This window comes from Lichenostomus cassidix, chromosome 9 (assembly GCF_008360975.1).
Source record: "Lichenostomus cassidix isolate B80296 chromosome 9, HeHo_3.0, whole genome shotgun sequence".
Taxonomy (NCBI): Eukaryota; Metazoa; Chordata; class Aves; order Passeriformes; family Meliphagidae; genus Lichenostomus; species Lichenostomus cassidix.
In genome coordinates this window covers 8603354-8628972 of record NC_139490.1, presented here as the reverse complement: position 1 = coordinate 8628972, position 25619 = coordinate 8603354, and the positions used below count along the sequence as shown (strand labels likewise).

General features: G+C 39.2%; 1 protein-coding gene across 1 annotated transcript; it reads right to left on the bottom strand.

Moving 5' to 3' along the window:
* Positions 1-380: 380 nt before the first annotated feature.
* On the bottom strand, positions 381-24528 carry LOC146433194 (cytochrome P450 2J6-like). The gene is made up of 11 exons (XM_085068779.1): positions 24520-24528; positions 23092-23169; positions 9901-10014; positions 8359-8521; positions 6964-7113; positions 6343-6503; positions 5507-5683; positions 4605-4746; positions 3616-3803; positions 3066-3207; positions 381-1877 (listed from the first exon to the last, which is right to left on the bottom strand). Exons 1-11 carry the CDS (start codon positions 24526-24528, stop codon positions 1690-1692), a joined length of 1512 nt encoding a protein of 503 aa, XP_084924905.1. The 3' UTR covers positions 381-1689.
* Between the last annotated feature and the right edge of the window lie 1091 nt (positions 24529-25619).

Sequence of the window (25619 nt, the reverse complement as noted above, 5' to 3'; positions counted from 1 at the left end):
ACCAAGCAGAAAGAAAAATTTCTTCACCCCTCCACCTGCCTCTGGCTAATCCCTCTGGATTGCCTGCAATAGGATAAAAGATGACATACAGCTGCCCCTGAGAACTGCTTTCACAAGTGCTCTCATGTAACTGAGCAACTCCAGCTCAGCAAATAGGGGACAACATGGACAACACAGCTTTGGTGTTTCCACAGGAGCAGCATTAACTTAGACTCAGTTCATCTGACTTAGCAGCATGTGGCATTCTGGGAAGTCACCTAGATGGCCTTATGTACCAAACTTACAAGAGCTGGCACAGCTAGAGCTAAAAGTTGTGAGGTGTGAAGCAATTGGTTTACTCCAGAAGAAGGGCAGAGAGATAACATTTACCCATTTTGCTGGCCAGCAACTGAACGGAGAGCCGGAATCAACTGAGAAACTGAATTATCCACTTCAGAGACCACTTGTGCCCGTGGTAGTTCCTTCACTGGTGTTGCATTTTCTGTGTCTCAAATTGCTTCCAACTTTGAGTTTAGTGTTTTCCAAAGTGTCCCTGGGAGGAGACTCACAGTCCCAGGGTTTGCCTGGCCTGCCCACTTGCAGTCTCATACGGCCCCTGCACAGTCCTGGCTGGCTGCTTTGCATCTCCTCTGGCTCTCCAGGCTCACTCTGACTTTTCCACACAGGTTAGCCACATTCTGGTGATTGCACCTTGCAGCCTAAATGTGAATGCCTTGCATGTAGAAAGAGAGCTGCCAAACAACTTTGCCAAGTCTTTGGCAGAGATGTTAAAGGGGGTACAAGTTGCTTTTCTCCTCATACAAGATGGTGCTCGAGAATTGGGAAGAGGGAAGTCTGGTAAGGTTTTGTATAAGGTTTGTATAAGGTTTTATATAAGGCTTTGTAAGGTGTATTTGCCAATGAAGAGACATGGCCAGCCTAGTCTGCTGTACATAACTGTCATTACAAACCCTACTGCATGAGAGGACTCCCTCTTTCATAGAAATGCCTCTCAAATGCATCACAACAGCATATGGCCTAAAAAAAAATTTTAAAAAAATTTTAGGCCATCCATTGCCACCCATCGTGTTTCACCATCAGTGGGGCTTCCCTCTGCAAGTCTCCAGCAGGCAATAGGAGGAGTTTGCTTTTGCTGTCAGCCCAAGTCACGAGCCTCACACCCCAATCAAGGGTTGCACTGTTGTCTCTCTGTTACTTCCAGTTTCAAGCAATCATCTGCTCATGGCTCTTGGCTAAATGGACAAAGCTGCTCCGAGCAAGCTGAAATGCCCCTCCACAACTTTATGTTCCCATGCAATCACACCTGGAGGCTCCAGCAATGCCCAAAGCCACCACTTCTGGGAACAGCATTCCCATACACCACCCTGGATTTGAGAATGTGTGGGAAGACTCCTCAACATCTGGCTTTAATGTTCTCGTTCCCTCCAGTAAGATTCTGCCGGGTTTCTAGTAAGACTAGACAGTGCAATAATTGTCTATGTTTATTTCATTTGTAACACAGCAAGGGAAGAAAAAAGTACAGACACTTTCCAGACATGGGAAAACCAGAGTATTTTTCAGGGCTGGCTTCTTGGACATATAACACAAGGACAGATTCACACTGAATTTGATCTAAAAATGAGAACCATGAAATTGCACAAATACCAGCAAACTACCAAACTTTTGGCCATGCCTCTTGAATCTCTAACACTAAGCAACCTGGCGCAGAACTGCACACAGCTTGTATGGATGGGGTTTCATGGTTGCCCCAAAAATAATGTCTGTGTTGATTTCCTTAACTCCTTCTGGTACAGTGAACTTGAATTTCTGCAACAGGCTGCAGAAGATGATGAAAAGCTCCATCTTGGCCATCACCTCTCCCAGACAAACACGGTGGCCTGCAGAGGGTGAAGAGAAAGAAAAGTCAATGCCCACCTAGGTCTGTAACCAGCACCTCTTTTCCAGATTTCACAGGAGCATTACTCATTAAGGAATAACGAGCTTTGCTCAGTTTGACATTTTCCTCCCAGATTGAACTGGTCCAATAATTGAAATGTCTGCAATCCATCTTTGCAGGATCTGACCAGATTATAGAAAAATATATAGATGCTTCTCAAAAGCTTCATTGTTGCTCTGCAATCTATAGGACTCCCCAGTTTTATGAAAGGGATTTCAGTCTTTTGATTCCAAATGAAAACAACAAGAAAGCATCTTTAGGTTCCTTCCCAGTTTCCACTAGTACAGGCTGACTTTTCAACACTAATGAAAAATCAAAATACAGAGGACATTCTACACCTGATGAAACATTTTCCTACATAATGGTTTCAGTGAAAATGATTTGTTAAGGAAAAATTTCTTCCCAATTTATCTTCCCAATTAACTTTGTCCAGGATATAATTCTCAGAGACAGACAGCGAAAAACTCTGAAATGTAGTGGTAAAGTAATTAAATTTCGATGTGAGAAACCAGTGTCCAAATTCCTCTTCTGCCCAATTTAGACCAGAAACCTGAGCCTGACATTTTCACATCTCAACTGGCAGTGCTGATAACCAGACTTTTCCCTCCTGGCATGATTCCCAAGAGATTTTGTTTATGCTTCTATAAATTCGCACACTGGTAAAAGAGTGACTCCCCCACAGGAAAGATATAGCCTTCCAGGATGTATTTCACCCAACTTCTGGATCTTCCATTCATTTTTCTGCACTGATGAATATTGAAGTTTTTTGTACAAAATAAATGAGCTCCAGCACAGCAGCCTGCCACAGAACAGCCACTGTAATAGCATATCCTGGCATACACAGAGGAGGACCAAGGGCAACAGTGTAAGGACTCAAGTTCCCAAGTGATTGGGAATTCTGTGGCCTTACTCCTTTTACCTTCTTTGCATTTTCCAAAAAAATCTAAGATTAGGTGTTTACAAAATTACCAAATAACTTATTTCTGCAGTCAAAAGTTTTTCTGGGCTGGGAAAACTATGTGCTCCTGCAGTTTGGGGTTCCACTCCCCTTTGGCATTCTCCACAATGAATGAAAATATCACAGCTTCATCTAACTCACACAGCCAGGCTCAGTTCTCAGTGCACCCACCTGCTGAGAAGGCTAAGAAGGCCTCTCGGGTCACAAAATTTCCATCTTTGTCCAAGAAATGACCAGGGTTGAACTGGTGAGGGGTCTCCCAGTAGGCAGGGTCAAAAAGAGCAGAGTCTACATTTGCCATAATTACAGTGCCCTGAAAGGAAGATGCAGTTGGCACAGTTCTGTCTCTCACACATCAAGAAGAAAAGGACACAAACAGGTTCCAGCTATAATTCTGCATACAGAGAGGCAGCAGAAATGAAAGATTACATAATTAGGGAAAAAAAATAATCTCAATGGTTCTGAGGGTTTTTATCTCAAAAAATAAATAAGAAAACAAATTTCAGTATTTTGGGTTCAGGGATTTCCCTGCTGTATTCCTCTGTGTCTCTTTTCCCAGTCTGCTAGCAAATGCCACAGAATGTGTGGTCTGCAGTCCTTTAGCACCTTATCCTAAACCCAGTGAAATTATCTTCCTGTCCTGAACTGGAGGGAAAAGGGATTTATGGTAAACCTTTACTCATGACCAAAGATCACAGTGGATTGGAAGGGATACCTGTACCTTTGGAACATGATACCCCAAAACAGTGGTATCCTTCACAGCTTCTCTAGGAATTGTGATTAAAATGATGCTGCTGAAGCGGAGGATCTCATGAACCACAGCATTTGTGTACGGCAGCTTCTTCCGATCCTCGTAGCAGATAAGGTGGGAGGGACTCAGAACAGCATCCAGCTCTTTCTGGACTTTTTCTGAAAAAGCAAAATAAAAATATCCATTATGGTTATAAGAACACTGTTTTGCATGAAACAGAGTTTTCATTGCCTTTTTGGAGTACAGTAGTGATAGAAAAAAACTACCATATATAAATAATTTATACTTACCATATCTTAAAGTGTAAATACATTTATACAACTAAGTAGCTATGATTTTACTATATCCTGTTTCCTAGTTGATAGGGTCTATGAACAAACCCTCTTTCCACATGCCCAACAGATTTACCAAGCATTGTAGTTAAAGGAAGGGGATCAAACTCTAAATAAAACAAGAGCTTCTTATTAAGAGATCAGTTCAGTTAAGCTGTTATTTTTACACCAGGTAAAAACAGACTCACAGCACACTAACAAGAGTGTTGCAAGCAAGTCATCACATCAAGCTGACACACATGTAATGGTGAGAACTGAAACAGGATCATATTACTAAAACATCACCAAGTGTTAATCTCTTTGGGCTGCTATCTAAGCTTTAGTAACTAACACAGCTTACACAGTCTCAGACAGTTTTGGGTCAGATTTCATAGGCTAGTAAGCTAAAACGAATTTTTTTCTTTATAATTTATCAGAATTTGAAATTTTTTACAACACTGGCTTATTAAAAGTAAAATTCAAAAATTATCTTACCAAAAAAAAAACTAAACCCCCAAAACAACTTGATCTTAAAAAAAACCCCCTTGAACAAAACAAAACAAAACAAAACAAAAACAAATAAACAAAAAAGATATAACAGAAAATTGTTCTATTTGAATCATACCCGTGTTTGTGTCCACAACTCACCTTGGATGTCAGGATAAACCAACATATAGAGCAGAGCCCAGCGCAGAGTAGTGGCTGTGGTCTCCGAGCCACCCAGGAAAAGGTCAAAAACAGACTGTACCATGTTGTCTTCATCAAACGTAGAATTTGGGACATTTTTCATCTACAGGTGGCAATAAGAAAGGAAAAATGGGGTATAGCTGTATAATAGCACTTAGACAGTGATCACTGTATCTAAAGGAACAATATTTTTAAAGGACAGAGAAAATACAGGTACTTGAGTCGAACACAGATATAGGCAAAGAGTTTACTCAGATGAGTACATTGATATTGTTAAATTACAGGTGCTGTTGAATGTGTCAGGTGTCTAAGTCCTGTAATGCTGCTTTCTAGAGTGGCATGTTGCCTTCTGTTAACTTCCACTGCAGAAAAACATATTTCAAGGTAGTTTTATTCCACCCTTGCCACTCTCAGCACATTTGCTAATTTCAACAGTCTATCTAATACATAATGTTATCCTTTTAAAGATTTATTCTTTTTTCAGAGCAGAGACTGCCAACATTTTAAGATTGTCATGATAATCATACAGTGCTACTAAGGACAAAAATAATAAAAGCAGATACTAATAAGGCAAAAAGAATCAGAATTAGACAGCCATCTAAATACCTGCACCTTTTCATGGTCCTCCCGACTGCCCAGCCCTCACTAAGGACTCCACAGTATGACAACAAACTAATATAAACAATGTGTATTCTAGAACAAGTTTTTGAACTAACTATTCAAAGTTCCTATTTTGAGTTTGGTAGCAGAGTTTTTAAGCTGCACTTGTAGAGCTCTGTAGTAATGTGGACAGACAAGTGCAGTGAAAGGGCAGGGAGCCTGTTACAATTGGATCTGTGTCATGTACAGCATTAATTACTCACTTTCTCTATCTGGTCCAGGTAAAAGTCAATGAAATCTTCTGGTTCATCTATTCTGCCTTTTTCCCTGTGGCTTTTGATTTCCTGCCTTACAAAGGAACGAACAAAATCCCGGGAAGATCTTGCTTTTTGTTGAGGTCCTGGGAAGTGCTCTGCAGCCCATGGGAAAACTTCACACATCTGGGGAACAAGATTTCAGCAGAGAGGCAGTAAGTGACACTGTAGAGAAGCCTTGTGATAGAGACATACCATGGACATTTTTAGTGCTAAATTGCTGAATTAATTTCTCTGGGAAAAGATCTGTGGCATCACAGAGAAACGTTGGGTACACATTAACCACAAATTAAAGACAGCACAGTTTCCACCCTGGATTCTTTCCTATACTTACTCCATAACTCCATTTCTATTTGTCCTGTTAATTCACTACAAAAATAGTCTGCTTTTACAGATAGATCTAATATATATTAATAAATTTAACATTAATAAACATTTATATCTATTACCTTCATACATAGAAAAAACCTCCATTCTCTTTGATTCTCACAAGTATCACCTTCTCACCTTAACAATATTAGTGTTTCCATTACAGAAAAAGTTCAGTATCCCAAGAATATTGCCTTTGCTCAGACATTCTAATAAAGATTATTAATATAATATTCATAATTGAACTATGTCAAACCCAAAGCACTGCAGGTCCAGTTCATATTCACAGTCAGTATTTTTATCAGTATTCAATAACACAATAAATATCATAATATATTTACTGATAAAATTATATTGCAATGAATAATGTGCTCAATAATCAAATAATCTGCATATTAAACAAGTAATATTCTCACATAATAAAAGTGGCTGTTCCCAAAAGCCACTATCATATTGTAGGCTTCAATCAGCTGGCGGAAGGTTTTATCCTCTAGGGAGAAACGATGTCCAAAAACCACAGCACAAATCACATTGGAGACAGCATGGACAATGGGGTAGGAAGGGTCGACAGCTTCTCCTTCAGACAGAGAAAAATATTCATTTCCAAAGCACTTCCTTCACCTCTTTTGCTCTTAGGAAAGCAAGATTACAATGATAGTTTATAACAGATGTCCTCCATGACATTTAGACTGTTACTCAGAAACACCCAGATTTTACTAGGAAATGTAACAAAAGACAAATCTCACTCAAAAATTAGGATGGAAAGGCCTCAAATCTTTAATTCCTAGCCTTGGATTTTTATTTGCTTTGCTTTTTTGCTTTCTTTTTTCTTTTTTCTTTTTTTTAATCTCAATCTTGGTGTTGATCCCAAAATACAAATTGCTGATGTCTGACAGGACAAACAGTTTTGATTGCATTCTACATCTGAGATGTGCTCCAAACCCATCCTGTTCTGGAGCAAAAGTAGTCTTCCCCCTGAGAGTCATGCAGACTATGGTGTATAGTGTCAGCCCCTGAGTACCATGTCAGTGCCATACCATTTTTTTCTCTGAAGAACTCGACCAGGTAATGGGCCTCAGTTTGTATCCCACGCTCCATTCCTTTATTCCCCATTCCCAGTTTTCGGAGAGTTCCAATTCCAAAATGTCTCTGTTGTTTCCAGATGAGACCATTTGAGACCAAGATACCTTCAGCCATGAAGAATGAATTTTATATCATGTTAATGTTCATACATCTGTAAATGATAAACCAGCAAAAACGAGAGAAGGAAAAACAGGCCAATCTGCAAACAGCTTCTTTCTAACAGAGTTCCTGTGGGACAGCAGGGAATCCCAACCTGCTCTGCTGTGAGTCTGTGCTCTAGCAGAGACCAACCAGCATGAACCATTTCATCTGCTTGGTGGGGAAGTTCCCTCCACCAGTCTAGCCTGCACTTCTGGGAAAGCCAGCTTGCTCCCCAAGACAGCTGCTTCACTGCAGACTGGCATAACCCTTCCCAATTCCTTCTGCTGCCCTGGGAACCTGGGCTACAGCAGGAAAGGAGCCCAACAGGCAGGTATTTGTGTTGCAGAGTCACAGACTTGCAGCTGAGCTGCAGTGGTTTGTTAAAGCCATCCCTGCTATAAATTGCAAGTTTTAGGGCACTTGTCACAACCGAGCTACTTTTCTCCACAGCACCCAGAAAAAAGTAGTAATACAGATCCTTCCAAATGGACTGAAATGGCCCCAGACTGAATCATTTCTATACCTTAAAGTGGCTTTTCTCTACTTACATTAGCTAGTATTATAAATAAAAACTTTCCAGACTGTAGTTCACATGAAACAAATCCTGACTGAGGATAAAGGCATCTGCTGTATATTCTCTGGAAAAGAGGCTGATGGAAGCAAGTCCAATTATTTCTGTCTTAAACACAGTTCTGTCTTTATTCTCCATCCACTGTGATTCTGCAGTGTCTGTGATAGCACAATATGAAACTCTGAACACAGATGTTGCATCCACACTCTGGCTAATAAACTGAAAGCTCCATTGACTTTTCTGTGACTTTGGAACAAGACTAGATCTTGTCCAGAGTTCTGTATATGCTTTGCTGTAAACGAACAACTGGGAGCATAAAGATTTACTTTAGTCTCAGCTTGCAGAGGAGGCTGCAAGCTCCAGACTGTTTCAAATCAGGACATGTACACAACACTAAGAATGAACAAACAAGACCTAGCTAGGTATAAATATTGCTGCTCTGATAAGATTCTGAAATACACGTGGGAAAGACAGTGGGACTTTGGAGACCACTTTGGGTAATGCCACAGAATTATATGATTCACCTAGAGCTGACAGAATAAGTCAGTTGGGAACTAAGGGCTTTTCAGTACGAAAAATATGAGAGGAAACAAAGAAAGTCAAGGATTAAGTCCTTCCACAGACATGAACATCTTACCCTTTCCATCTGCCATTGTGTTGAAAATGTACGTCTGTAGTCTCCCCGAAACATCCTCCGAGTTGTTGGTGAGACCATTCTTCACAGCTTGGAATCCATAGAGCACCACCACAGGTCTGTGACCCATCCACAGGGTGCAGATGTTGCCATAGGTTTCTGCCAGCTTCAGGTTACATTAATGCCAAAAAAACACCCAGGGAAGAAACATCAACAAACATGCACACACAATGGGCTGCTCTCTTCCAGCACAATGTTATTCAAGGGTTCAGGAGGTGAGAAGGGACAGTGGCTGTGTTTTGTGGTGGGGTTGCTTTCTGCAGGAAGGGTCTGGGCTCTCTCTGAAAACATACTACCTACAGATATGTGAGCAATGAAAGAATAAATGGCCTTCCCCTTTCTAAAGGTTACCTTTGCGATGCCAACCGTAGGGTAAATGCCCTTGAGTGTTTATGGATCTGTGCAAGATTTCATGTGAAATTTCACCTGTTCATTCCTGGTTACATTTTTCAACTCCTTATTTCATTCCCTCAGACAAAAACCAGAATTTCTTGAAATTATGAATTTCAGGTGTAGCTCTCCTTTTAGTACTGCAAATTTCAACTTTCAATGGCAGAAATGCTTCCCATCTTATACTGAAATACTGTCAGCTGAGGCATCTGAGCACAGATCCCATCTCTGGGTAGTCATGGGGACTGCTCTCAGGCAATGCTGTGGGTATTCTGTAAGGACAAAATCCCTGACTCTAGACAAAGAATGAGTACAGCTCTGCCCTCTCACAGTGATGAACATGAACCCACCAGCAAATTTTAGTATCAAGGTCATTTAAGTTCCTTTTTCCTGAAGCCAACATTCTCCAGCTGCAGCCAGATGCCCCCTGACCTACAGGTTGAACATAGCACATAAAGAAAGGTCCCAATTTGAAAAATACATTAACATATTGGGTCCTTTTGTGACATTTTGCCTCAGTGAAGGATGTTGAAAACTGAAAGAATCTCTATTAACAGGCTTAGCATGGACCTAATCTTCCCATCAGTTCTTTCCTTTCACCATCATTTACATCCTTAACTTCTCTGCAAAGTGCACATCCCAGACTGGACTTCAGAGAAACAGTGGATCAAAGGATTTAGTTGCATATGTGATATAATCTTGTTTCCAGCCCATGACAGCAGAAGATATCCTGGTGTGCTTTTCATATCTTCTGAATTCAAGACACCTTATTTTGAAAGATTTTCAATATGTGCCTGTGGTGGGAAATCTGAGAATCACTTTTTTTTTTTCAAGGCCAAAGATTCCCTTAAAAACAGAAGTCTTTTCTGAGGCAAAATTACTATCTTCACTTCTGTTTAAGTTGCACACACATCAGCTTTCATATGAATTAGACTGCAGGTTTTTACCTCAACTTGTTTAGGCACTTCACTTTCAAAATTCACCTTCTCTCAGGGTTGAGCTCTCCCTGCTACCACATCAGCATATCAACAACCATCACCATTTTTCCCAGGTTTTGCCTTAATAGCTCTTTATTTCACATCTGCAAATACATACCTTTTTCAGGGCCCCATGATCAGCTCTAAACTTTATCCACCAGATACTTCCAATGATGGGAAATGGGATCGGTCCAGGAGGAAATCCACGTCTCTTCCATTGCAAATTCAGGAACTGTGCACTCAGAAGAAACAAAATCAGGTATATGAGAATTACACTTATCATCATTTCACACCTCCAAACTTGTATTATAAAACTGCTATAAATCTGTCTGTTGAAATGACTCTGTATTTTCCTCTTAACTCTTTTCTATTAAATTGAAGTTTTCTGAATTTTCATCTCCCTTCTTTGCTACCACTCTTCCCAACCTGAGAAAATGAAGAGTATTTCCATTCTTGAGTGTATTTAATACATCACTATGCTGCAATATGCTAATAGATACCATTATTTTAAGATCCAGCAGAGGCTGGATCAGAGAAGGTGGGAACCTCAGCCAGAAATATCCCTTTGAGCAATCAGCTTGATGGTATGTGTCACTCAAAACACTATGTGCATGCCAAGAGCTCAGGTACAAAGGTGCAGCTGTCAGATGAGAATAGGAACACTCAGCAGGTAGCATTCTTGGGCCAGAGGTAAAAGGAAGTAGACAGTAGCCTTGTATAAGAGTAGGTGCAGATGCAGACTTGGGAACCAAGAGCAATGAAGTGTTGTCATCTGAATTTTCACAATAAACAATACAGCTGAACTGCTAATAGCACATTAAAGAATCAAACATAACTAGTACTATCGACAAAAAGCATAACGAATGTCACATCCCAATTCATAATTTACCAGAAGATACCACTGAACATTTTCTGGACATATTCTGGTGAAGGAAAATGTTCTTCCACCCACCAAAGGCCTGGCTGTATCCCTGATTCACGCTTTTCTAAATTCCCCAGCTCCACACAACAGAGCTCACCCATATCTGGCCTGAAAGTCCAGTGCACCTGTAAGTCCAGTGCCTTTCACACCCCCTGTGCTGCAGAGGATGCTCAGGGAACGGGAGTGAGAAGGGCTGTTTCAGACCCAGCATGGCTGGACCATGGATGAGTGTGCCCTGAACACCATTTTGGCTTTTCCTTCAGCCCCTCCCATGACTGGTCTAAGACTAAACTCCAGTGCAATAAAGGAGCTAAAGAAGTTAAGGATTTTACAAAGTTTGTTGTCAACCTGGAATAATTCAGAAATCCAAATTAATTTCTAAATTTTCTCCAGTTCCCACTAAGTGTCATAGACAGTACGCATGGCAAATTCTTTACCTGCCTATAAAGGCAAACAAAAGTGGCACATGAATCTGGATTCCCCCATGACAGCTTATTCCTATACCCCAACAAATGCTAATTCAATGAATTTCCCTCTGATTCGACCCTAGAAACCCCTGGCATTTTTTCCACAGCTGGAGCTCCCCTTTTGAACCCAGGTTAGATCTTGATAACACACCTCTATGTTATGTAATTACCTGAGACCACAGGCTAAAGGACAAGTCCAGAAAGATTTTGCCTGGATATTGTTAGATCCCAGAAGCTGCCTCTTCCCACAGCTTGCAGCAGCTTGCTGCCTTGCTGGATGCCTCCCTCAGAAGCCAAACTTTTCAAACTCCCTCTTGGGGCTGAGTTCTTGTCCCCTGTGAGGTTTCATGCAGTAGTTTCTGCCTTATCTCAGTAGCAGGAGTCCTGCTCAGCCAGAATTAATTCCTGAGCCTGTAATTCTTTCCTTCATTTTTAATTCACAGTACCTGAAGCAGCACATGCAAAGACCACCTCAACACAAAAAAACCCCAAAAAAAAAACCAAAAAAAAACCCTACAAACAGGAGCAGTTCTTAGGAGATTTGTAGAGTACAGCTATGGAATAGGCAGTTTGGGATGTTGGTACCAAGCTGCCTCATGGAAAACAGCAGATCTTTACAGAGATGGGGCTGCACAGTGCTCCCCAAAGGACATTATATGTTGGCTTCTTTAATTCCATCAGACAGGGTGAATCTAAATGCCTGCAAAAGGCTGCACAAGACAAAGAACTCCATGTGTGCTGACTGCTTTCCAAAAATATACATAGCCCTGCAGAAAGAGCATGAAAAGGCAATTACTTATCTTAATTGCTGTTTCCACCATGCCTGCAGTCTTGCCCTGTGCCTTCTCTGAGGCTGTTGCTCCTCTAAGAGCAGAGATGTCCCTGAGGGCTATCATTCTCTCTCAAGATTTGCAGTCTAAAAAAACTCAACTCATCCTCGCAACTCCTCTTGCATAACCCTTTGGTGTTACTTACAACCTGGCAGAAAGGACATCAGGCACATTTTGAAAGCTTTTTTCACATTTTATTCATTCATCCAAGTTCTTCAGTAGCATTAAAGGTATCTATCTCAGCCCATGCTGACAAGGGCAAGAACACTTCCCCGGAGGAAAAAAAAGAAATCCTTCCTCACACAGTAATTAATCTGGGTTGGACTCCAGAAATTTCTTCCAGTGCTCAGGAATCAGTAAGTACAGTATATATTTGCAATAACCATACTGTCCTGCAAGAAAAGAGGAGTTGGTCCTAGACTGCCTCTAAACCTCTGCCCCTGGCAAAGTCATCCAAACAAGTCTTACTGCAAATTTTCTGCTCTATCCACAACTTCTGACATTCCAAGTGCAGCATCTGGGTTGCTAGATACTGCTCCAGAAAATTGTCAAAAAGAATGCTGAAGCTGCAAATACTCAAACATTAAGAAATGCCAGAAGTAAAACTGTCTGTAAAACGTTAATTACTTCTTCCTGACACGTCAGTGAGAAAAGGGTAACTGATTTGTGCTGTGATTTAGCCTATAAAATTCTTGTCTCTGTTCAGCTCCTCTGCAGCTGAATGTGGAGCACTGCCAGGATCACACAGCATTTCACAAACCAGAGAGACTAAACAGGCACCAGGCCTTTGTAGCTCCCTCACTGTGTGGATATACAGTACCGCAGCACCAGTGTCTGCATTGCTTTCACCTAAATAGTACTGCATTACAACACCAAAACAGACAAAAATGAACCAACCAAACAGCCCAAAAAAACAAACAACAAAAACAATGGGAAAACAAAATGAGGAATGTTTACAGCAGTCACTTACATTCCTCATAGCTAGAGCTCTTGCTTTTACTAATTCTGCTCTCATTACATTTCATTGATGCCAAAAAATTGGTAAATTTCAGTAAGATTACATATACCAATGGGTTTTACTTTGAGAGGACTGGGATGACTAGGTATTACTAGCAGGAAGAGAAAGTGATGGATATTACAATTCATTGTAATGCAGAGTGATAGAATTTAAATGAACTCCACTAATGTGCAGGAATTGCAGGACTTAAGTGCACGAATTAAGGACTAAAATACAAATAAAGCAATTGTGAGATCAAGCAAGTAGAGGCACATGTTTACAGAGAAGCTTTCCACAAGCAAATCGTTTTGGGGAAATCAGCTTTTCAGGTCCCAATGTCTTCATTAGATGTGAGCAGCTCCTCTCTGTGCAAGCCATGCTCATTATTGCTTGACAAATACTGTCACAAGAACTCATTGGCAGAGATGGGAGATGTTTAGTCAGCTCAAAAACCTTCTTTTCTAATGAAGGTTTCAGACCAGAGGAGTAGGAAGAAAATACAGGGAAAGGACAGAACAGAAACAGTCATACCTGCCATCAACAACTTGACTTTCTTAGTCAATCTTCAAGTTCTTTTGGAAAGTGAAGGAATCACGGTTGAAATCAGGGTGAAATCAGGGTTGATTAGGCCAAGAGAGATACAGCAAGTTCATGAGAATCACAGACAAGCTATGAACAGATCTAGGAACAGAATTTGAAGTTTCAAGTCCCATTCTAGTATTTTGTCTATGCAACCTAAATAGCTCATCAATCTTCAGGCAAAAACCTGTCTAGTTTGTTTATAATGCATGTGAGCAAAGTTCTCTTTCCCTGAACTGAACAGAAACACAGAATGGGAATTTCTTTCCCTTACATTTCCCAGTTTCATGCTCACTCTAGCTGTGCTCCAATCCATGTTCTGTCTCTCTCAGTGCTTGCCTGGACACAGAGTGTCTGTGTAACTCTCTTCCATCAGAGAAATTCTGATGCCTTTGACCAATTAACAGCTCCTGTTATGAAGATCTTGAAAGACTGGGGAGAGCAGGGGAGGAAGGGACAGCTAAGTTGAGAAATACAAATTAATGTCTCTACTGGGTGGAAAAAAGGTAACAACAAAGAAACAAACCCACAAAAAAAAAAAAAACAAACCCAAAACCTGCTTAACAATCCCCATGCTGTTTAGCTTGAGGACAGGCCAGGCAGCAAGACCGTTGCTGTGCCAAGCAATACATGCACAGCCAGGAACCAGGCAGTGTTTTCTAATATATGCTGAGCCTGTCTCTGCAACAGACGAAAAACAAGCCCTGGTTTTCTGGCCAAGCAGATGACACACCCTCTGGGCACAGGTGTGGCAGCAACCCTTTCCACCCCCAGCATGCACATTCATCATTTGCTTCACACCTTCCTAAAGATGTGCTTCCCACTCCTATGGCCTGAAACCTTCATTACAAAAGCAGGTTTCCTCATCTGCTCAAAACAGCCAAACACAGTATCTGCCATCTTAACTGGAGAGCTCTTGCAACAATATTTGTGTGAGAGGAGATCGTGCAAGATTTATGTGAAGAGCTACTGCTCACATATACTGAAAACATTAAAATACACAGCATTGAAACAACTTCCTTGCTTTTCCTTTCCTTGCAAACTTCAGCCCAAGCTTTTGTGAAATAACTTTGCCTTGCAGTACTTCAGCATGCCCACAGCTCTCACGTAGGAGCAGGAAAACACACTGCTCACAGTGTCCAAAGGGTCATGCTCAGACTAATCCTCTTGGTGGGTCCAGACCGACTCAGCCAAACCCAGATTTCTCTCACCTGAAGCATTTCTTTTGTTTGTTTGTTTTCTTAAGTTGAATCATAATCACTGTTATTAATAGGCAACTTCAAGGCTTAACTCATCTTACTACTGGTGATTTTAAGTGTATAAATCATACCCTCACTGATGGGCATGTGAGCATCAACAGCTTTCTCTGTTGCAAAACTTGCAAACTTAACAAATTATTCTGTGCACAAATAAGAAGCAGAACAGCACTCAGTTCTTTTTAATCAGACAGAACCAGCTGGATGAAATGGGGAGAAATAGAACGTGAAGAAATTAAGTTCTGATGCACACAAGCAGCAAGTGAAGTTAGATAGTTTCATCAGGTAGCTCATTTTAAAGTCTCAAATAGCATCAACATCTGAAAAATAGAAGGTGGATAAATGACTGCTCAATAGCATAACTCAGTAACACTGCAATTTTTGATATACATACGGAACTGTCAGAATTGGCTGTCAAAACCATAAAAGTTGTTGAATTTCAAATTGCTTCCCTCGTTTTTTTGTCTATTTAACTCTTCAAGTATAAGATTCATAGAACCATGCTGCTGGAAATGATGCTTTTCAAATTTTTCTGTCTCCATTTGTCTGCTCAAAAACCTAAACAAACAGATAACAAAGGCACACAGGCATGCTTCTTGCCCTCTGATGGCTGCTTCACTTCCATAGTTCCTGGGAAACCATCTGCACATGCAGCACACTAAAGCAGAAGAGCTGCACAAAACTTCACAGAGAAGTCAAGGTGTGGCTGCTCAGAAAATTCAGCCAAGAAAATGCTGCAATATCACTGCTTCCCTGTGAAACGGCCCCTGTGTTTCCTGTTGGAATGTGAGGTTATGACAATCCACCAGAGCAGAAACAAAAAAAGACAAATTCTCATCCACACATTTTTCGAGAATAATGTAAGATTGTATTTAACACATTTTCTTTTACTAAACCACACACACACACAAAAATGGAACTTTTTAGAAAACTAACTGAAATTAGTGTCCACACCTGTAATTCTCCATTTCTTGAAGTTTAATTCAGTTCTTGAGAAGTCCATGGATAGCATTAAACCTTTATACTTCAGGATCATAGCATACACGGAGTCCAATCAATGGTTTTGCTGAAACTTTTTGAGCTGAAAACTGCAGACTGGAAAATTCAGCAAGCCTGCTCAGAGAAATTATGATAAAATGTTGAAACATGGAACTTGTACAATTGTATGAATTTCCTTAATCTCCTAATCTAATTCAGACTTGAAGATATGGCATTAGCTGGGTTCTTGAACAAAACGTTGAAAAATACTGTGTAATATATCAGTAAGTATGATACATATGTCTCAAGATAAAGTTTGCTACACACTGGTACAAACCTCTCCTGAAAACCTAAAGGGTCCACAAATCAGTAAGGATTGAAAGTTTTGCCATTTTCTTTCATTTATTTGTTCTTTTTCACAGATCACATAGAACCTGTGCATTGTTTCACCTCCAAAATTTGCACCAGAAGATTTCAGAACTTACATAAAATTAAAAATTAAAAAAAAAAGTCAGAAAACACCATATAATCTGATTAATAGAAAAATAATCTCTCACAAGCATTCACATAATATCATAATTTAACCTAAAATCTGATAAAAGGGGAAAGGAGATGCTCGCCAAATTATTAAATTGCCTTTTGTTTTTCATATTAAAGGCATTAATTTAGCTTTATGCTGCATGAATTCATTCTTTTACACCTCAGAGACCTCAGGTATTGTGTAGATGTTTCTTCTTCTATAAAGAAACCACACAATAATTGTAGTATTGCAGAATAATAAGTAATGCACTTCAATGTTTAACTACAGGAAACTGCCTGAGGTGTTACCGTTATGCAAAACTCTTGATAACCTTGGACAACTATTCAATAATTGGCACTTTGACCTAGTATCAAGACTAAGAAGGAAACAAAATTCTAAGTGAAAAAAAGAGATCACAATTACAGATCCCAAAAAAAGAGTGGGTGTGGCCAGGCTAAGCACAAAGGATCACATAGTTAGGTTTTCTAGGGACTTCAGCTTAAGAAAACTGTAGATTGTCAGAGAGAGATGGCTACAGGAAGGATAGTCTCAGAAAGAGTTTGGATTCAGTAGAAGAAACTCATCTCCACAAATCCAAATTTTTAGAAGAAATCATACACACACTCACAAAAGAAAAACAAAAAAAAAAGCCAAAACCCAGGGAGAAGTTAAAATTTTGATAAAATGTTGGGAATTACTGAGACTTTTATAGCTGTAGTAGTATGTCTCCTGATTTTGCAGTTCCTAAAGCTGCAATGGATGCGCACACAACTTCCTCCAGGACCAGTTCCCCTCCCCATCATCGGAAATTTGTGGCTGCTGGACTTCAAACTTCGCCGGGAAACCCTCAATAAGGTATTTATTTATGCTTGAAAATCAGTCTGAATTTATTTTAACTTAAATTGTGCATTGCATAGGAACAGCCTAAATTGCTATTTTTTTTAAACTTCAAGCTTGATTGCCAGCCAATGTCAAAGATTCCCAGGATCTTCATTTTTAAATATACTTCTCAGTAATAAACACCACAATTGCTTTAGTCCTCATTATATTTCTCTTTTTGTTACATTCTCACCAACACTGTCACAGAATGCTACTTCATTGGCAGTTTCATTCTGCTTCTGTTTTTATATGCAGCCCTGTAAGCCACCTCTAGTAGAACTCTCCTTGCCTGACACCAATGTCTCTGGAACAGCTCCATTAGAAGACCAAATATATACTCTAAACATATTTTTTTTTCTGTTTTTACAGCAAAAAGATTTCTTGTCTGCCATAAACTGACTATTACTAAAACGAAGCAGAAAATCTGATTGGTGTTATGTACACAGCACAGCTGCTTTATAAACCAATTAAAACTATTTTTAAAAAGTAAGCAACTTGCTTCACAGTATTGCAAGGTAAAATACAAGCTTGATCTGATGAATGACAATAGAGGAAAATAAGAAAAATCCTGTGGAAGCTACAGAAAAGAATGCAAGAACATTTCTTTGTTTTCTTTGTAAGTTAGAGACAAGAAAATATGATAATTTTGCTTAATTAATAAACAAAAAAGCTCTGAGATTTTGCCTGTATTCATTTGTTCTTTGATTCAGAGCTGAGAGAATAAACCTACTGTTTTTCTTTCCGTGAAATTTTCAGAGGTGTGCTTCTGAAAGATGTCCTTAGCATCTATTCCATAAAGACCAATTATCTTCTGTTCCCAAAGCACATTAGCAACAGAAGGATAAATTTTTCCAAAACCTGCAATTCAATTCAATGTCAACAAATGGGTTTAGTTACAATTACAGAAAACTCTTAAATAGATTGATATCTGAGTGCATGCTTTCCTGGTTTTATGGTTACTAATTTCCTGTTACTAACGCCTCAGTTAACCAAAATCTATGGAAACATCTACACGCTGTGGATGGGACAGACACCTCTGGTTGTACTGAATGGATACAAAGCAGTCAAAGATGGCATTGTCACCCACTCAGAAGAAGTTTCTGGAAGACCTCTCACCCCTTTCTACAGGGATATGATGGGCGAGAAAGGTACGAGGTGTTACATAACACTTTAATAGCAATAAGGTGTAAAGGAGGAAGATGTTTTCTGTGCACACACCTGAGCTCCTGCTGCACAAGGGCATAACTGGGCTTTCACTGCAAAAAGGTTTCATGAAGAGCTAAGCATATTAAGAAAAAATCAAAAATTTCTTGCCTTATAAATACATCGGTCAGTCTTTTTCCTTCCCAATAGATCCAAAGGAATACTTGCCTGGAGAAGTTGCCCTTCAATTGTATAATTTCTAAACCGGAAGACTGTTCATGTAGAAGAAATCTATAGACAAAGTTCTTCTGTCCTTACCAACACCCACTCAGTTTCCAAGGACACATTTATGAGCAGCTGGGAGTCTCAAAATCCTCAGAGATCAAAACTCAGCTTCTAAAATCTAAGATCATTTTATCTGATTAGTGAAATATAACCTTATCTAAATCAAAATTTGCCTCCCACAGTGACAGGATTTCCCTTGCCAGCAATGAACTAAAGGTTTCTATGTTTTTCAGGTATTTTCCTGACAAATGGCCACACCTGGAAGCAGCAGAGACGTTTTGGCATGACAATTATAAGAACTCTGGCACTTGGGAAGAACAATTTAGAGAATCAAATTCAAACAGAGGCCTGTCACCTTGTGGACATCTTTGCAAACACAAAAGGTAAATTCACTAAAGAACACTTAGAGCATTTCCTGAAATATTAGAGGTGGTAAAAGTTTCACAATACATTTTTACAAGTAATATAGATATTTTGGATATTAGTAGAACTTTCACTGGCTTCTTAACTGCATTCTTTGCAAAAATGTTTTGTCTGCACAGTGGGCAATATAAAATTGTTTTTTTAAAATAAGGAGAGTTTAAAAAATGTTTATTATCAACACAGTCTTGGGGACAGCTGGTAATAATTCTTACACTCAAGAAGTATAGAAAACCCTCCATGAAATACACAATGTGTGACTTGCTGCAAGTCATTCCAGGACAGCAGAGTTTTAGGATTTGGCACAGAAAGAACCCCAGCACAAGGAATGTATCTTGCAGTTATCCAACAAAACTTCTTTTTAAGGTTTGGATGAAATAGAGACCAATAGAGTTTTAGCAAGATGCCAAAATAAAGCAATTAAATATAAATATTCTGAGCAGCCAAATCCTTCACCCACATTGTGTTCCATACTGATGTGAAAACACAGAGAGGTTGCCTGAGGTCTCTCTCCAAATCTCCTTGGATGAGGCCCATCTCTTTTCTGAGAGCAACACAGTCACACATTTTTAAAACGTAGATGAAAAAAAACCATCTACCTCAAGTCTCTGTACAGCCCAAAGCTTTACCTATCATGCAATCCTTTCTCAATTTTAAACTTAATAAATGTATTTACTCTTTCCAAGAACAACCAAGAGCACTGGACAGAAGTCAGGGCTGCATTTTCCATAGGAGTATACTTCAAAGGTTGTCCTTGCCATTGAAATGTGTGTCTAATTTTTTTATTTTCTGGATTTAATTCTTTTCAGTGGAAGATGTATCCCACCCTATTATGTGAGCTTTGCCTTTTCAGTCTGTGGAAAAAAATACATATATGGTTGGATTGTTAAGCTGCTACTTGAAAATCATAAAGAGACAAGTCATTTCAACAGAGCTAAGAAAATTAAAATCTAAAATATTTTTTCTGGGGATTTTTTTTTTGGCGGGGGGGGAGATGTTTGTTTTGGTTTTTAGCCGCCAAACTTAAATATCTACCTCCATATTTGAATGCATAAGCTCTAATTAATTGCTTGTGTTTCCACACAACCCAGACCACAAGTCAAAGAACGGAAAAGAGACTTCATGTTTGTCTTCTCAAAACCAATAATCACTGTATTTTACAAGAGTAAAGAGCAGACTGAAAATTAAGATTCCCTGTACTTACAATTCATGTAGTTAATATGCATTAAATCAGGCTTCACTTATGTGAAATTTATCTAAAAGTAGTCTGATCCCCCATTGTTTTTACCATTAAAAAAAAAAAATCCTTCATCAATTTTCTGGCTGCAGTCTATTCGGAAGTTCTCACAATACCTCCCATATTCACAGGCAAGCCTTTTGATCCCCACACTTCCATCGCCTGTGCTATTGCAAACATCATTTGTGCTGTTGTTTTCGGCCATCGCTTCTCCAGTGAGGATGAATCTTTCAGCAAACTTATCAAAGCTATTTATTTTGTGATCTACTTTCAAGGTACTATCTGGGGCAGGGTAAGAACCTAATTTTCTTGTTCATGTTCCTTAAGGTGCATTTGCACTTGACAAGTCAAAACAAATTAAAAGTCAGTAACAATTATTAACAAACACTTTCATTTCCAAATACACCATTGTTCTACAAGCCACTGGGAAGTAATAAATCAGTACATACCTTGTATATGTCATTATTGGCTTCTAATCCTTCTTTATGTCTGTAAATCACATCCTAAAATTTAAATTCTAGATCATCACTGGTTTTCACAGATGTCCAGTGAGCAATCATTTGCAGAATACTGTGTATTTAAGATTCTCAGTTCTTAAAATGAAAGCAACTTCTAAAATTGCATGTCTTGCAAATCCAGAAATGCAGTTAATAACAACTAAGTCTTCAAGTTCCTGTTCTTTTAAAAAGATACCTTGCTTCTTATGTAATTCATATTATCACCAAGATCTGAGTTATTCTGAGCTTCCTATAAGATACGGGTTACAATTTCATCACATCAAGAATATTTTTTAAGTTCTTGAAACCCTAGCTATTGCTTAAGTTCTGCAGATTTTGGCACACTGCCATTCTAAAAGACTATCAGGTTCTCCATAAAGAGATGCCTAAAAAAAGTTAGAGTAAAAAATCCAAGGCTGAGAAAATGGGTTTATGAGCCAGATTCAGCACTCAATTACTCACCCATTTTCAGAACCCCTGTTGCATTATTAGGTATTGATCCAAAAAGTAGAATATAATCGCATTCCCAACATTTAATCTCTCTTGCTTGTGTCTATTGCCTCTCATCTGAAATTGGTTTCCCATGTGTGGCAGTGACTTCACAATAATCAGGAAATCAGCACTGGGATCTCACATTTCTTCCTCTCTGTTTAACACCACAGCTGTACGATGCTTTCCCATGGCTCATGCAGCATCTCCCAGGGCCTCATCAGGAGGTGTTTGCATACAATGACTTCATGCACAGTTTAGTCAGGGAGGAGGTCCAGGCTCATGAGAGACAGAACACAGGTGATCCACAGGATCTCATTGATTTCTACCTGGCTCAAATAACAAAAGTAAGTATCTATTTACACACTCTCCCCACCTTGGCTTCAACTGCCTACAAACACTTGCTGTTCCAGCAATTGACACAGAATTTTTACATGCACATTCTATTTGCGTAGAACTGAAGAGGACTGTTTTGGTGAACTGCTCACTGTTTTCATCAAACAATGACAGTTTCTATGTGACTGATGAAATGTCTGAAATCATCCATTTCATAGTCTTCTCGTGTATATGCCCTACAGACCAAAGACGACCCTACTTCTACATTCAATAAAGAAAATATGGTTCAGACTGTGGTTGATCTTTTGCTGGGAGGGACAGAAACAACAAGCACCACCCTTCTCTGGGCACTGCTCTACATGGTACAATACCCAGAAATACAAGGTGAGCAAAAGCATTATCAGAGAGAACTGCATTCAACATCATAATGAACATCATTAGTATAAGTCCTAGTTCAATCACTAGCAAGACATCAAAAAAAAGCTATGCACAAGAACGGGGGTACACCAACAACTGAGATCTAGAAAATGGAAGGTCAATAAATGAAACAAACAGGTGCTTCCCTGTCTGGTTCATCAGCAACACTAGCAGAAATCAGTGATAGCCACTGTTTTACATCACTGGAAGGGGCTGGCAAGACAGAATAATGAGTTAAAGACATTTCAAATGCAACCTAGCCTTCTCCTAACCTGCAAAGTGGAAAAGTTTTTAAAAGATACCCCCTCTGTGTATTTAAAAAACAGAAATTATACCTCTAATTTCAAATTTTAATACCATTCTATGTTTCAGAAAATGGATTATCCTCATTACCAAGTAGGATGTGTCTCAAACAAGACATCATTCTGTGTTTTAAGGATAGCACTTCCTTGACGAACTGAAACTTACACAGCAGTCAAACCACATGCCAATGCATTTCATAGCAACATAATTTCTTTCATTTCCCCAGTCCAGGACATTCTCATACAAAAATCTGCTGGGGAAAAAAGGGGGTGAAGAGTTAAGATATTTTCATTTCTCTGCAGAAAAAGTTCAAAGAGAGATAGAGACTGTTCTGGAACCCTCCCATCTCATCAGCTATGAAGACCGTAAGAAGCTGCCCTACACAAACGCTGTGATTCACGAGGCTTTGCGCTACAGCAATGTCACTTCTGTTGGGGTCCCTCGACAGTGCCTGAGGAGTACAACCCTGCTGGGTTTTCACATTAAAAAGGTACAGAGGAGACCTCCATGTTTCTTAATGAGCTGTTAATATTTAGCATTTATATGACACGGAGAGAAGGAAAATACCAAAAAAAAAAATAATTAATCATTCATAGAAAATAAGATCTCTGCTGCTTCTTGCAGGGCACGCTTGTGTTGCCAAATCTGCACTCCGTGGTGTATGACACTGAGCACTGGGCAACCCCTTGGAAGTTCAACCCAGATCATTTCCTTGATTTGGATGGCAACTTTGTGAACAAAGAGGCATTCCTACCTTTCTCAGCAGGTAATAAAACACTGACCTTGAACATTCCTGTTCACTGTGTTTTGCAGCAAGGTTAAAAACACTGTTCTAAAATTTTAAAAGCATGCATTTATAAAAATGTATTTGGCCGAAAGATTTAAAGTTAGGTCTTCTGCTGTAAGAGCCACAAATATCATCATGCATTTTGCATTTTTTATATATTTAAACAAGGACAAGTATGGCTGGGAGACATGATGCTCTTTCCTTCGCATATATAGGGTTCGCACCATAAGGATATCTGAGCTTCATAGCTCCAAATGGGTTAAATCAAGGTTATTCCCTTAAGTCAGAAAAACTATTTATTTTCTCTTTACAAAGAGGAATGCCAATGATAAAAGTAATATCCTTTTTCAAAACATGCAGAGAAAATCTGTGATAAAGAGGAAAACCAAACCTCAGTCTCCCAAATCCTACATTAATAGTCTGGCACCAGGTTTTCTTGTATCTGTAGAAAACTAGCAAAATCCAGTCTTTTTAGTAGAATATTATTATGCAATCAAACTTTTCAAAAGCATATTACAATGTACAACTTACCTAACTTAGACTGCAAAACACAGGGATTCAAAGAAAGAGGAGAGGGGAAAAAAAAAAGAGTGAACAGCAGTATAAAACATAACTAGCAAGTTGCTCTAGTCTACCAGTTTCTCCAATACACTGATTATGAAAAAGAGCAGCACAAAACAGGAAACTGGTATTACTAAAAATTAAATAACAAAACCACTTGGAAACAGCTGAGGCTTCTTTTGTGTTATTGTGACATTATACCATTACACACTTCCTGTAGAGAAAAAGTAAAGAGCATACTGAGTAACACATAGTCAGATTAAATGAAGTAAAATCAGATTTTAAAACAATTTGTCTAAATTATCTAACTCCTAAAATCATCTTTGCAAAACATGTGTTTAGCATCTTACCTCTTTCACTCACCAAATGGCCATGAATGGAGACCACTAATTTGGGCTCCCATTTCAACCCTGGCACATAGGACTGTTTCTTTAACTTGCTCTGGTTGTTTTCTGTTTATATAATCTGAGCATTTATAGATCCTGAAAATCTTTTTTTTTTTTTCATTCTGGAATATATAGATATCCTGAAATATCCTGCGAAAACAATATGCCAAAATGAGTCACTGAGTCTATACATCACATTTCACTCCCTTAGCTCACATATCTGCTCCTGACAGCATTAGGGCTACAAGGACCCAATAATCCCTTCTGACTTTGTTAAAGAAATCCTAATTACATCCTTCTCCTTGGCTTTAGAACTGTATTCCTCCCTTCTCAACAACCAAAATAAGACTCTGAAGTATAGGAAGCTTTTTGAAGTCTGGCTTAGCTGAGAAGCAATTCATGGCTCTCACAGAACAAGAGTCAACAATGGAAAGGGAGAATCCCATACATGCTCCATGGGTGGAAAAAAAAACAAATAAACACAACAAAAACACCAAATCCAACACTTGACCAAGATGTACAGTTTCTCAGTTAAATGCTTTCCCCCTTCCTCCAAAAGCATCTTCTATCCTTACAGAAGGAAATAAGAAATAATTATCTTACATTAACAGAATTTATGGAGCTCAGTAGAATTTTGTGTCAAGTTCTTTTACAGAATTTAACTTCACTCAACCAACCCTTTTGGTTTTCACCTGCAGGGCACCGCGTGTGTTTGGGGGAACAGATGGCACGAGTTGAACTGTTCATTTTCTTTACCAACCTCCTTCGGGCATTTACATTCCAGCTCCCTGAGGGAGTGAAGGAAATCAACCTGGAGTATGTTTTGGGTGCAATACTGCAGCCACATCCATATAAACTCTGCGCTATTCCACACTAGTCTGCACCACACCACAATGCTGAGAGACTTCAACCTGTCAATAATTGCAGATCCTTTAAAAACACATTTCACTATCTCAATTGTATTCAAATGTAGGTAGCTCAACATAGCAAATTAATAGTGGTTCTATTTAGGAGGTCTGACCTCATCGACTTAACTTTCTGAAATGAAAACAAGTGTACTTGCCAAAGATCACATAAATGAGTCTTAAGCATATGTAAACACACAAGAATACATTTCCAAAAAAAAATGTATTTTCACACTCACAGTAGCAACGAATTAGCTGTAGGATTTTAGAGAAGTGACTTATATCGAGCAGTTTCCTACTATATGCTCTGTCAGGTATCACACTTAAAATGGCGCAACTGTTCAGTAAGGATTCTTGAACAAACATAAAATTCTCTTTAGTAAGCTGTTACTATTCTAAGTTCACATGTCTTTTCTTACTTCTTCTTGCAGAAGGTAACAGAGTACACAGAGTGTTCACTCCTTTTCCTGTCACTCTCTCACAAAGCATTATATAGTGTAGCAGAAACTTCACACACACAAAAATTGTAGGATGGGGCCTCTCATAACCACGGTCCATTTAGAAATCCTTACATCTTTTTTTACTTCCTCAGTATCCAATTTCTATTTCATCACAACTCAGGTCCATGCACTTTCACAAACCT

Bases quoted from the DNA above. Each gene is read 5' to 3' on its own strand.
- LOC146433194 (XM_085068779.1), bottom strand. The intron at 8,522-9,900 runs GTATGTATTTGC...TGTAACCTGAAG, and splicing joins ATCATGGGGCCCTGAAAAAG to CTGGCAGAAACCTATGGCAA. The intron at 1,878-3,065 runs GTGGGTGCACTG...CACCCTCTGCAG, and splicing joins CTTCTTAGCCTTCTCAGCAG to GCCACCGTGTTTGTCTGGGA.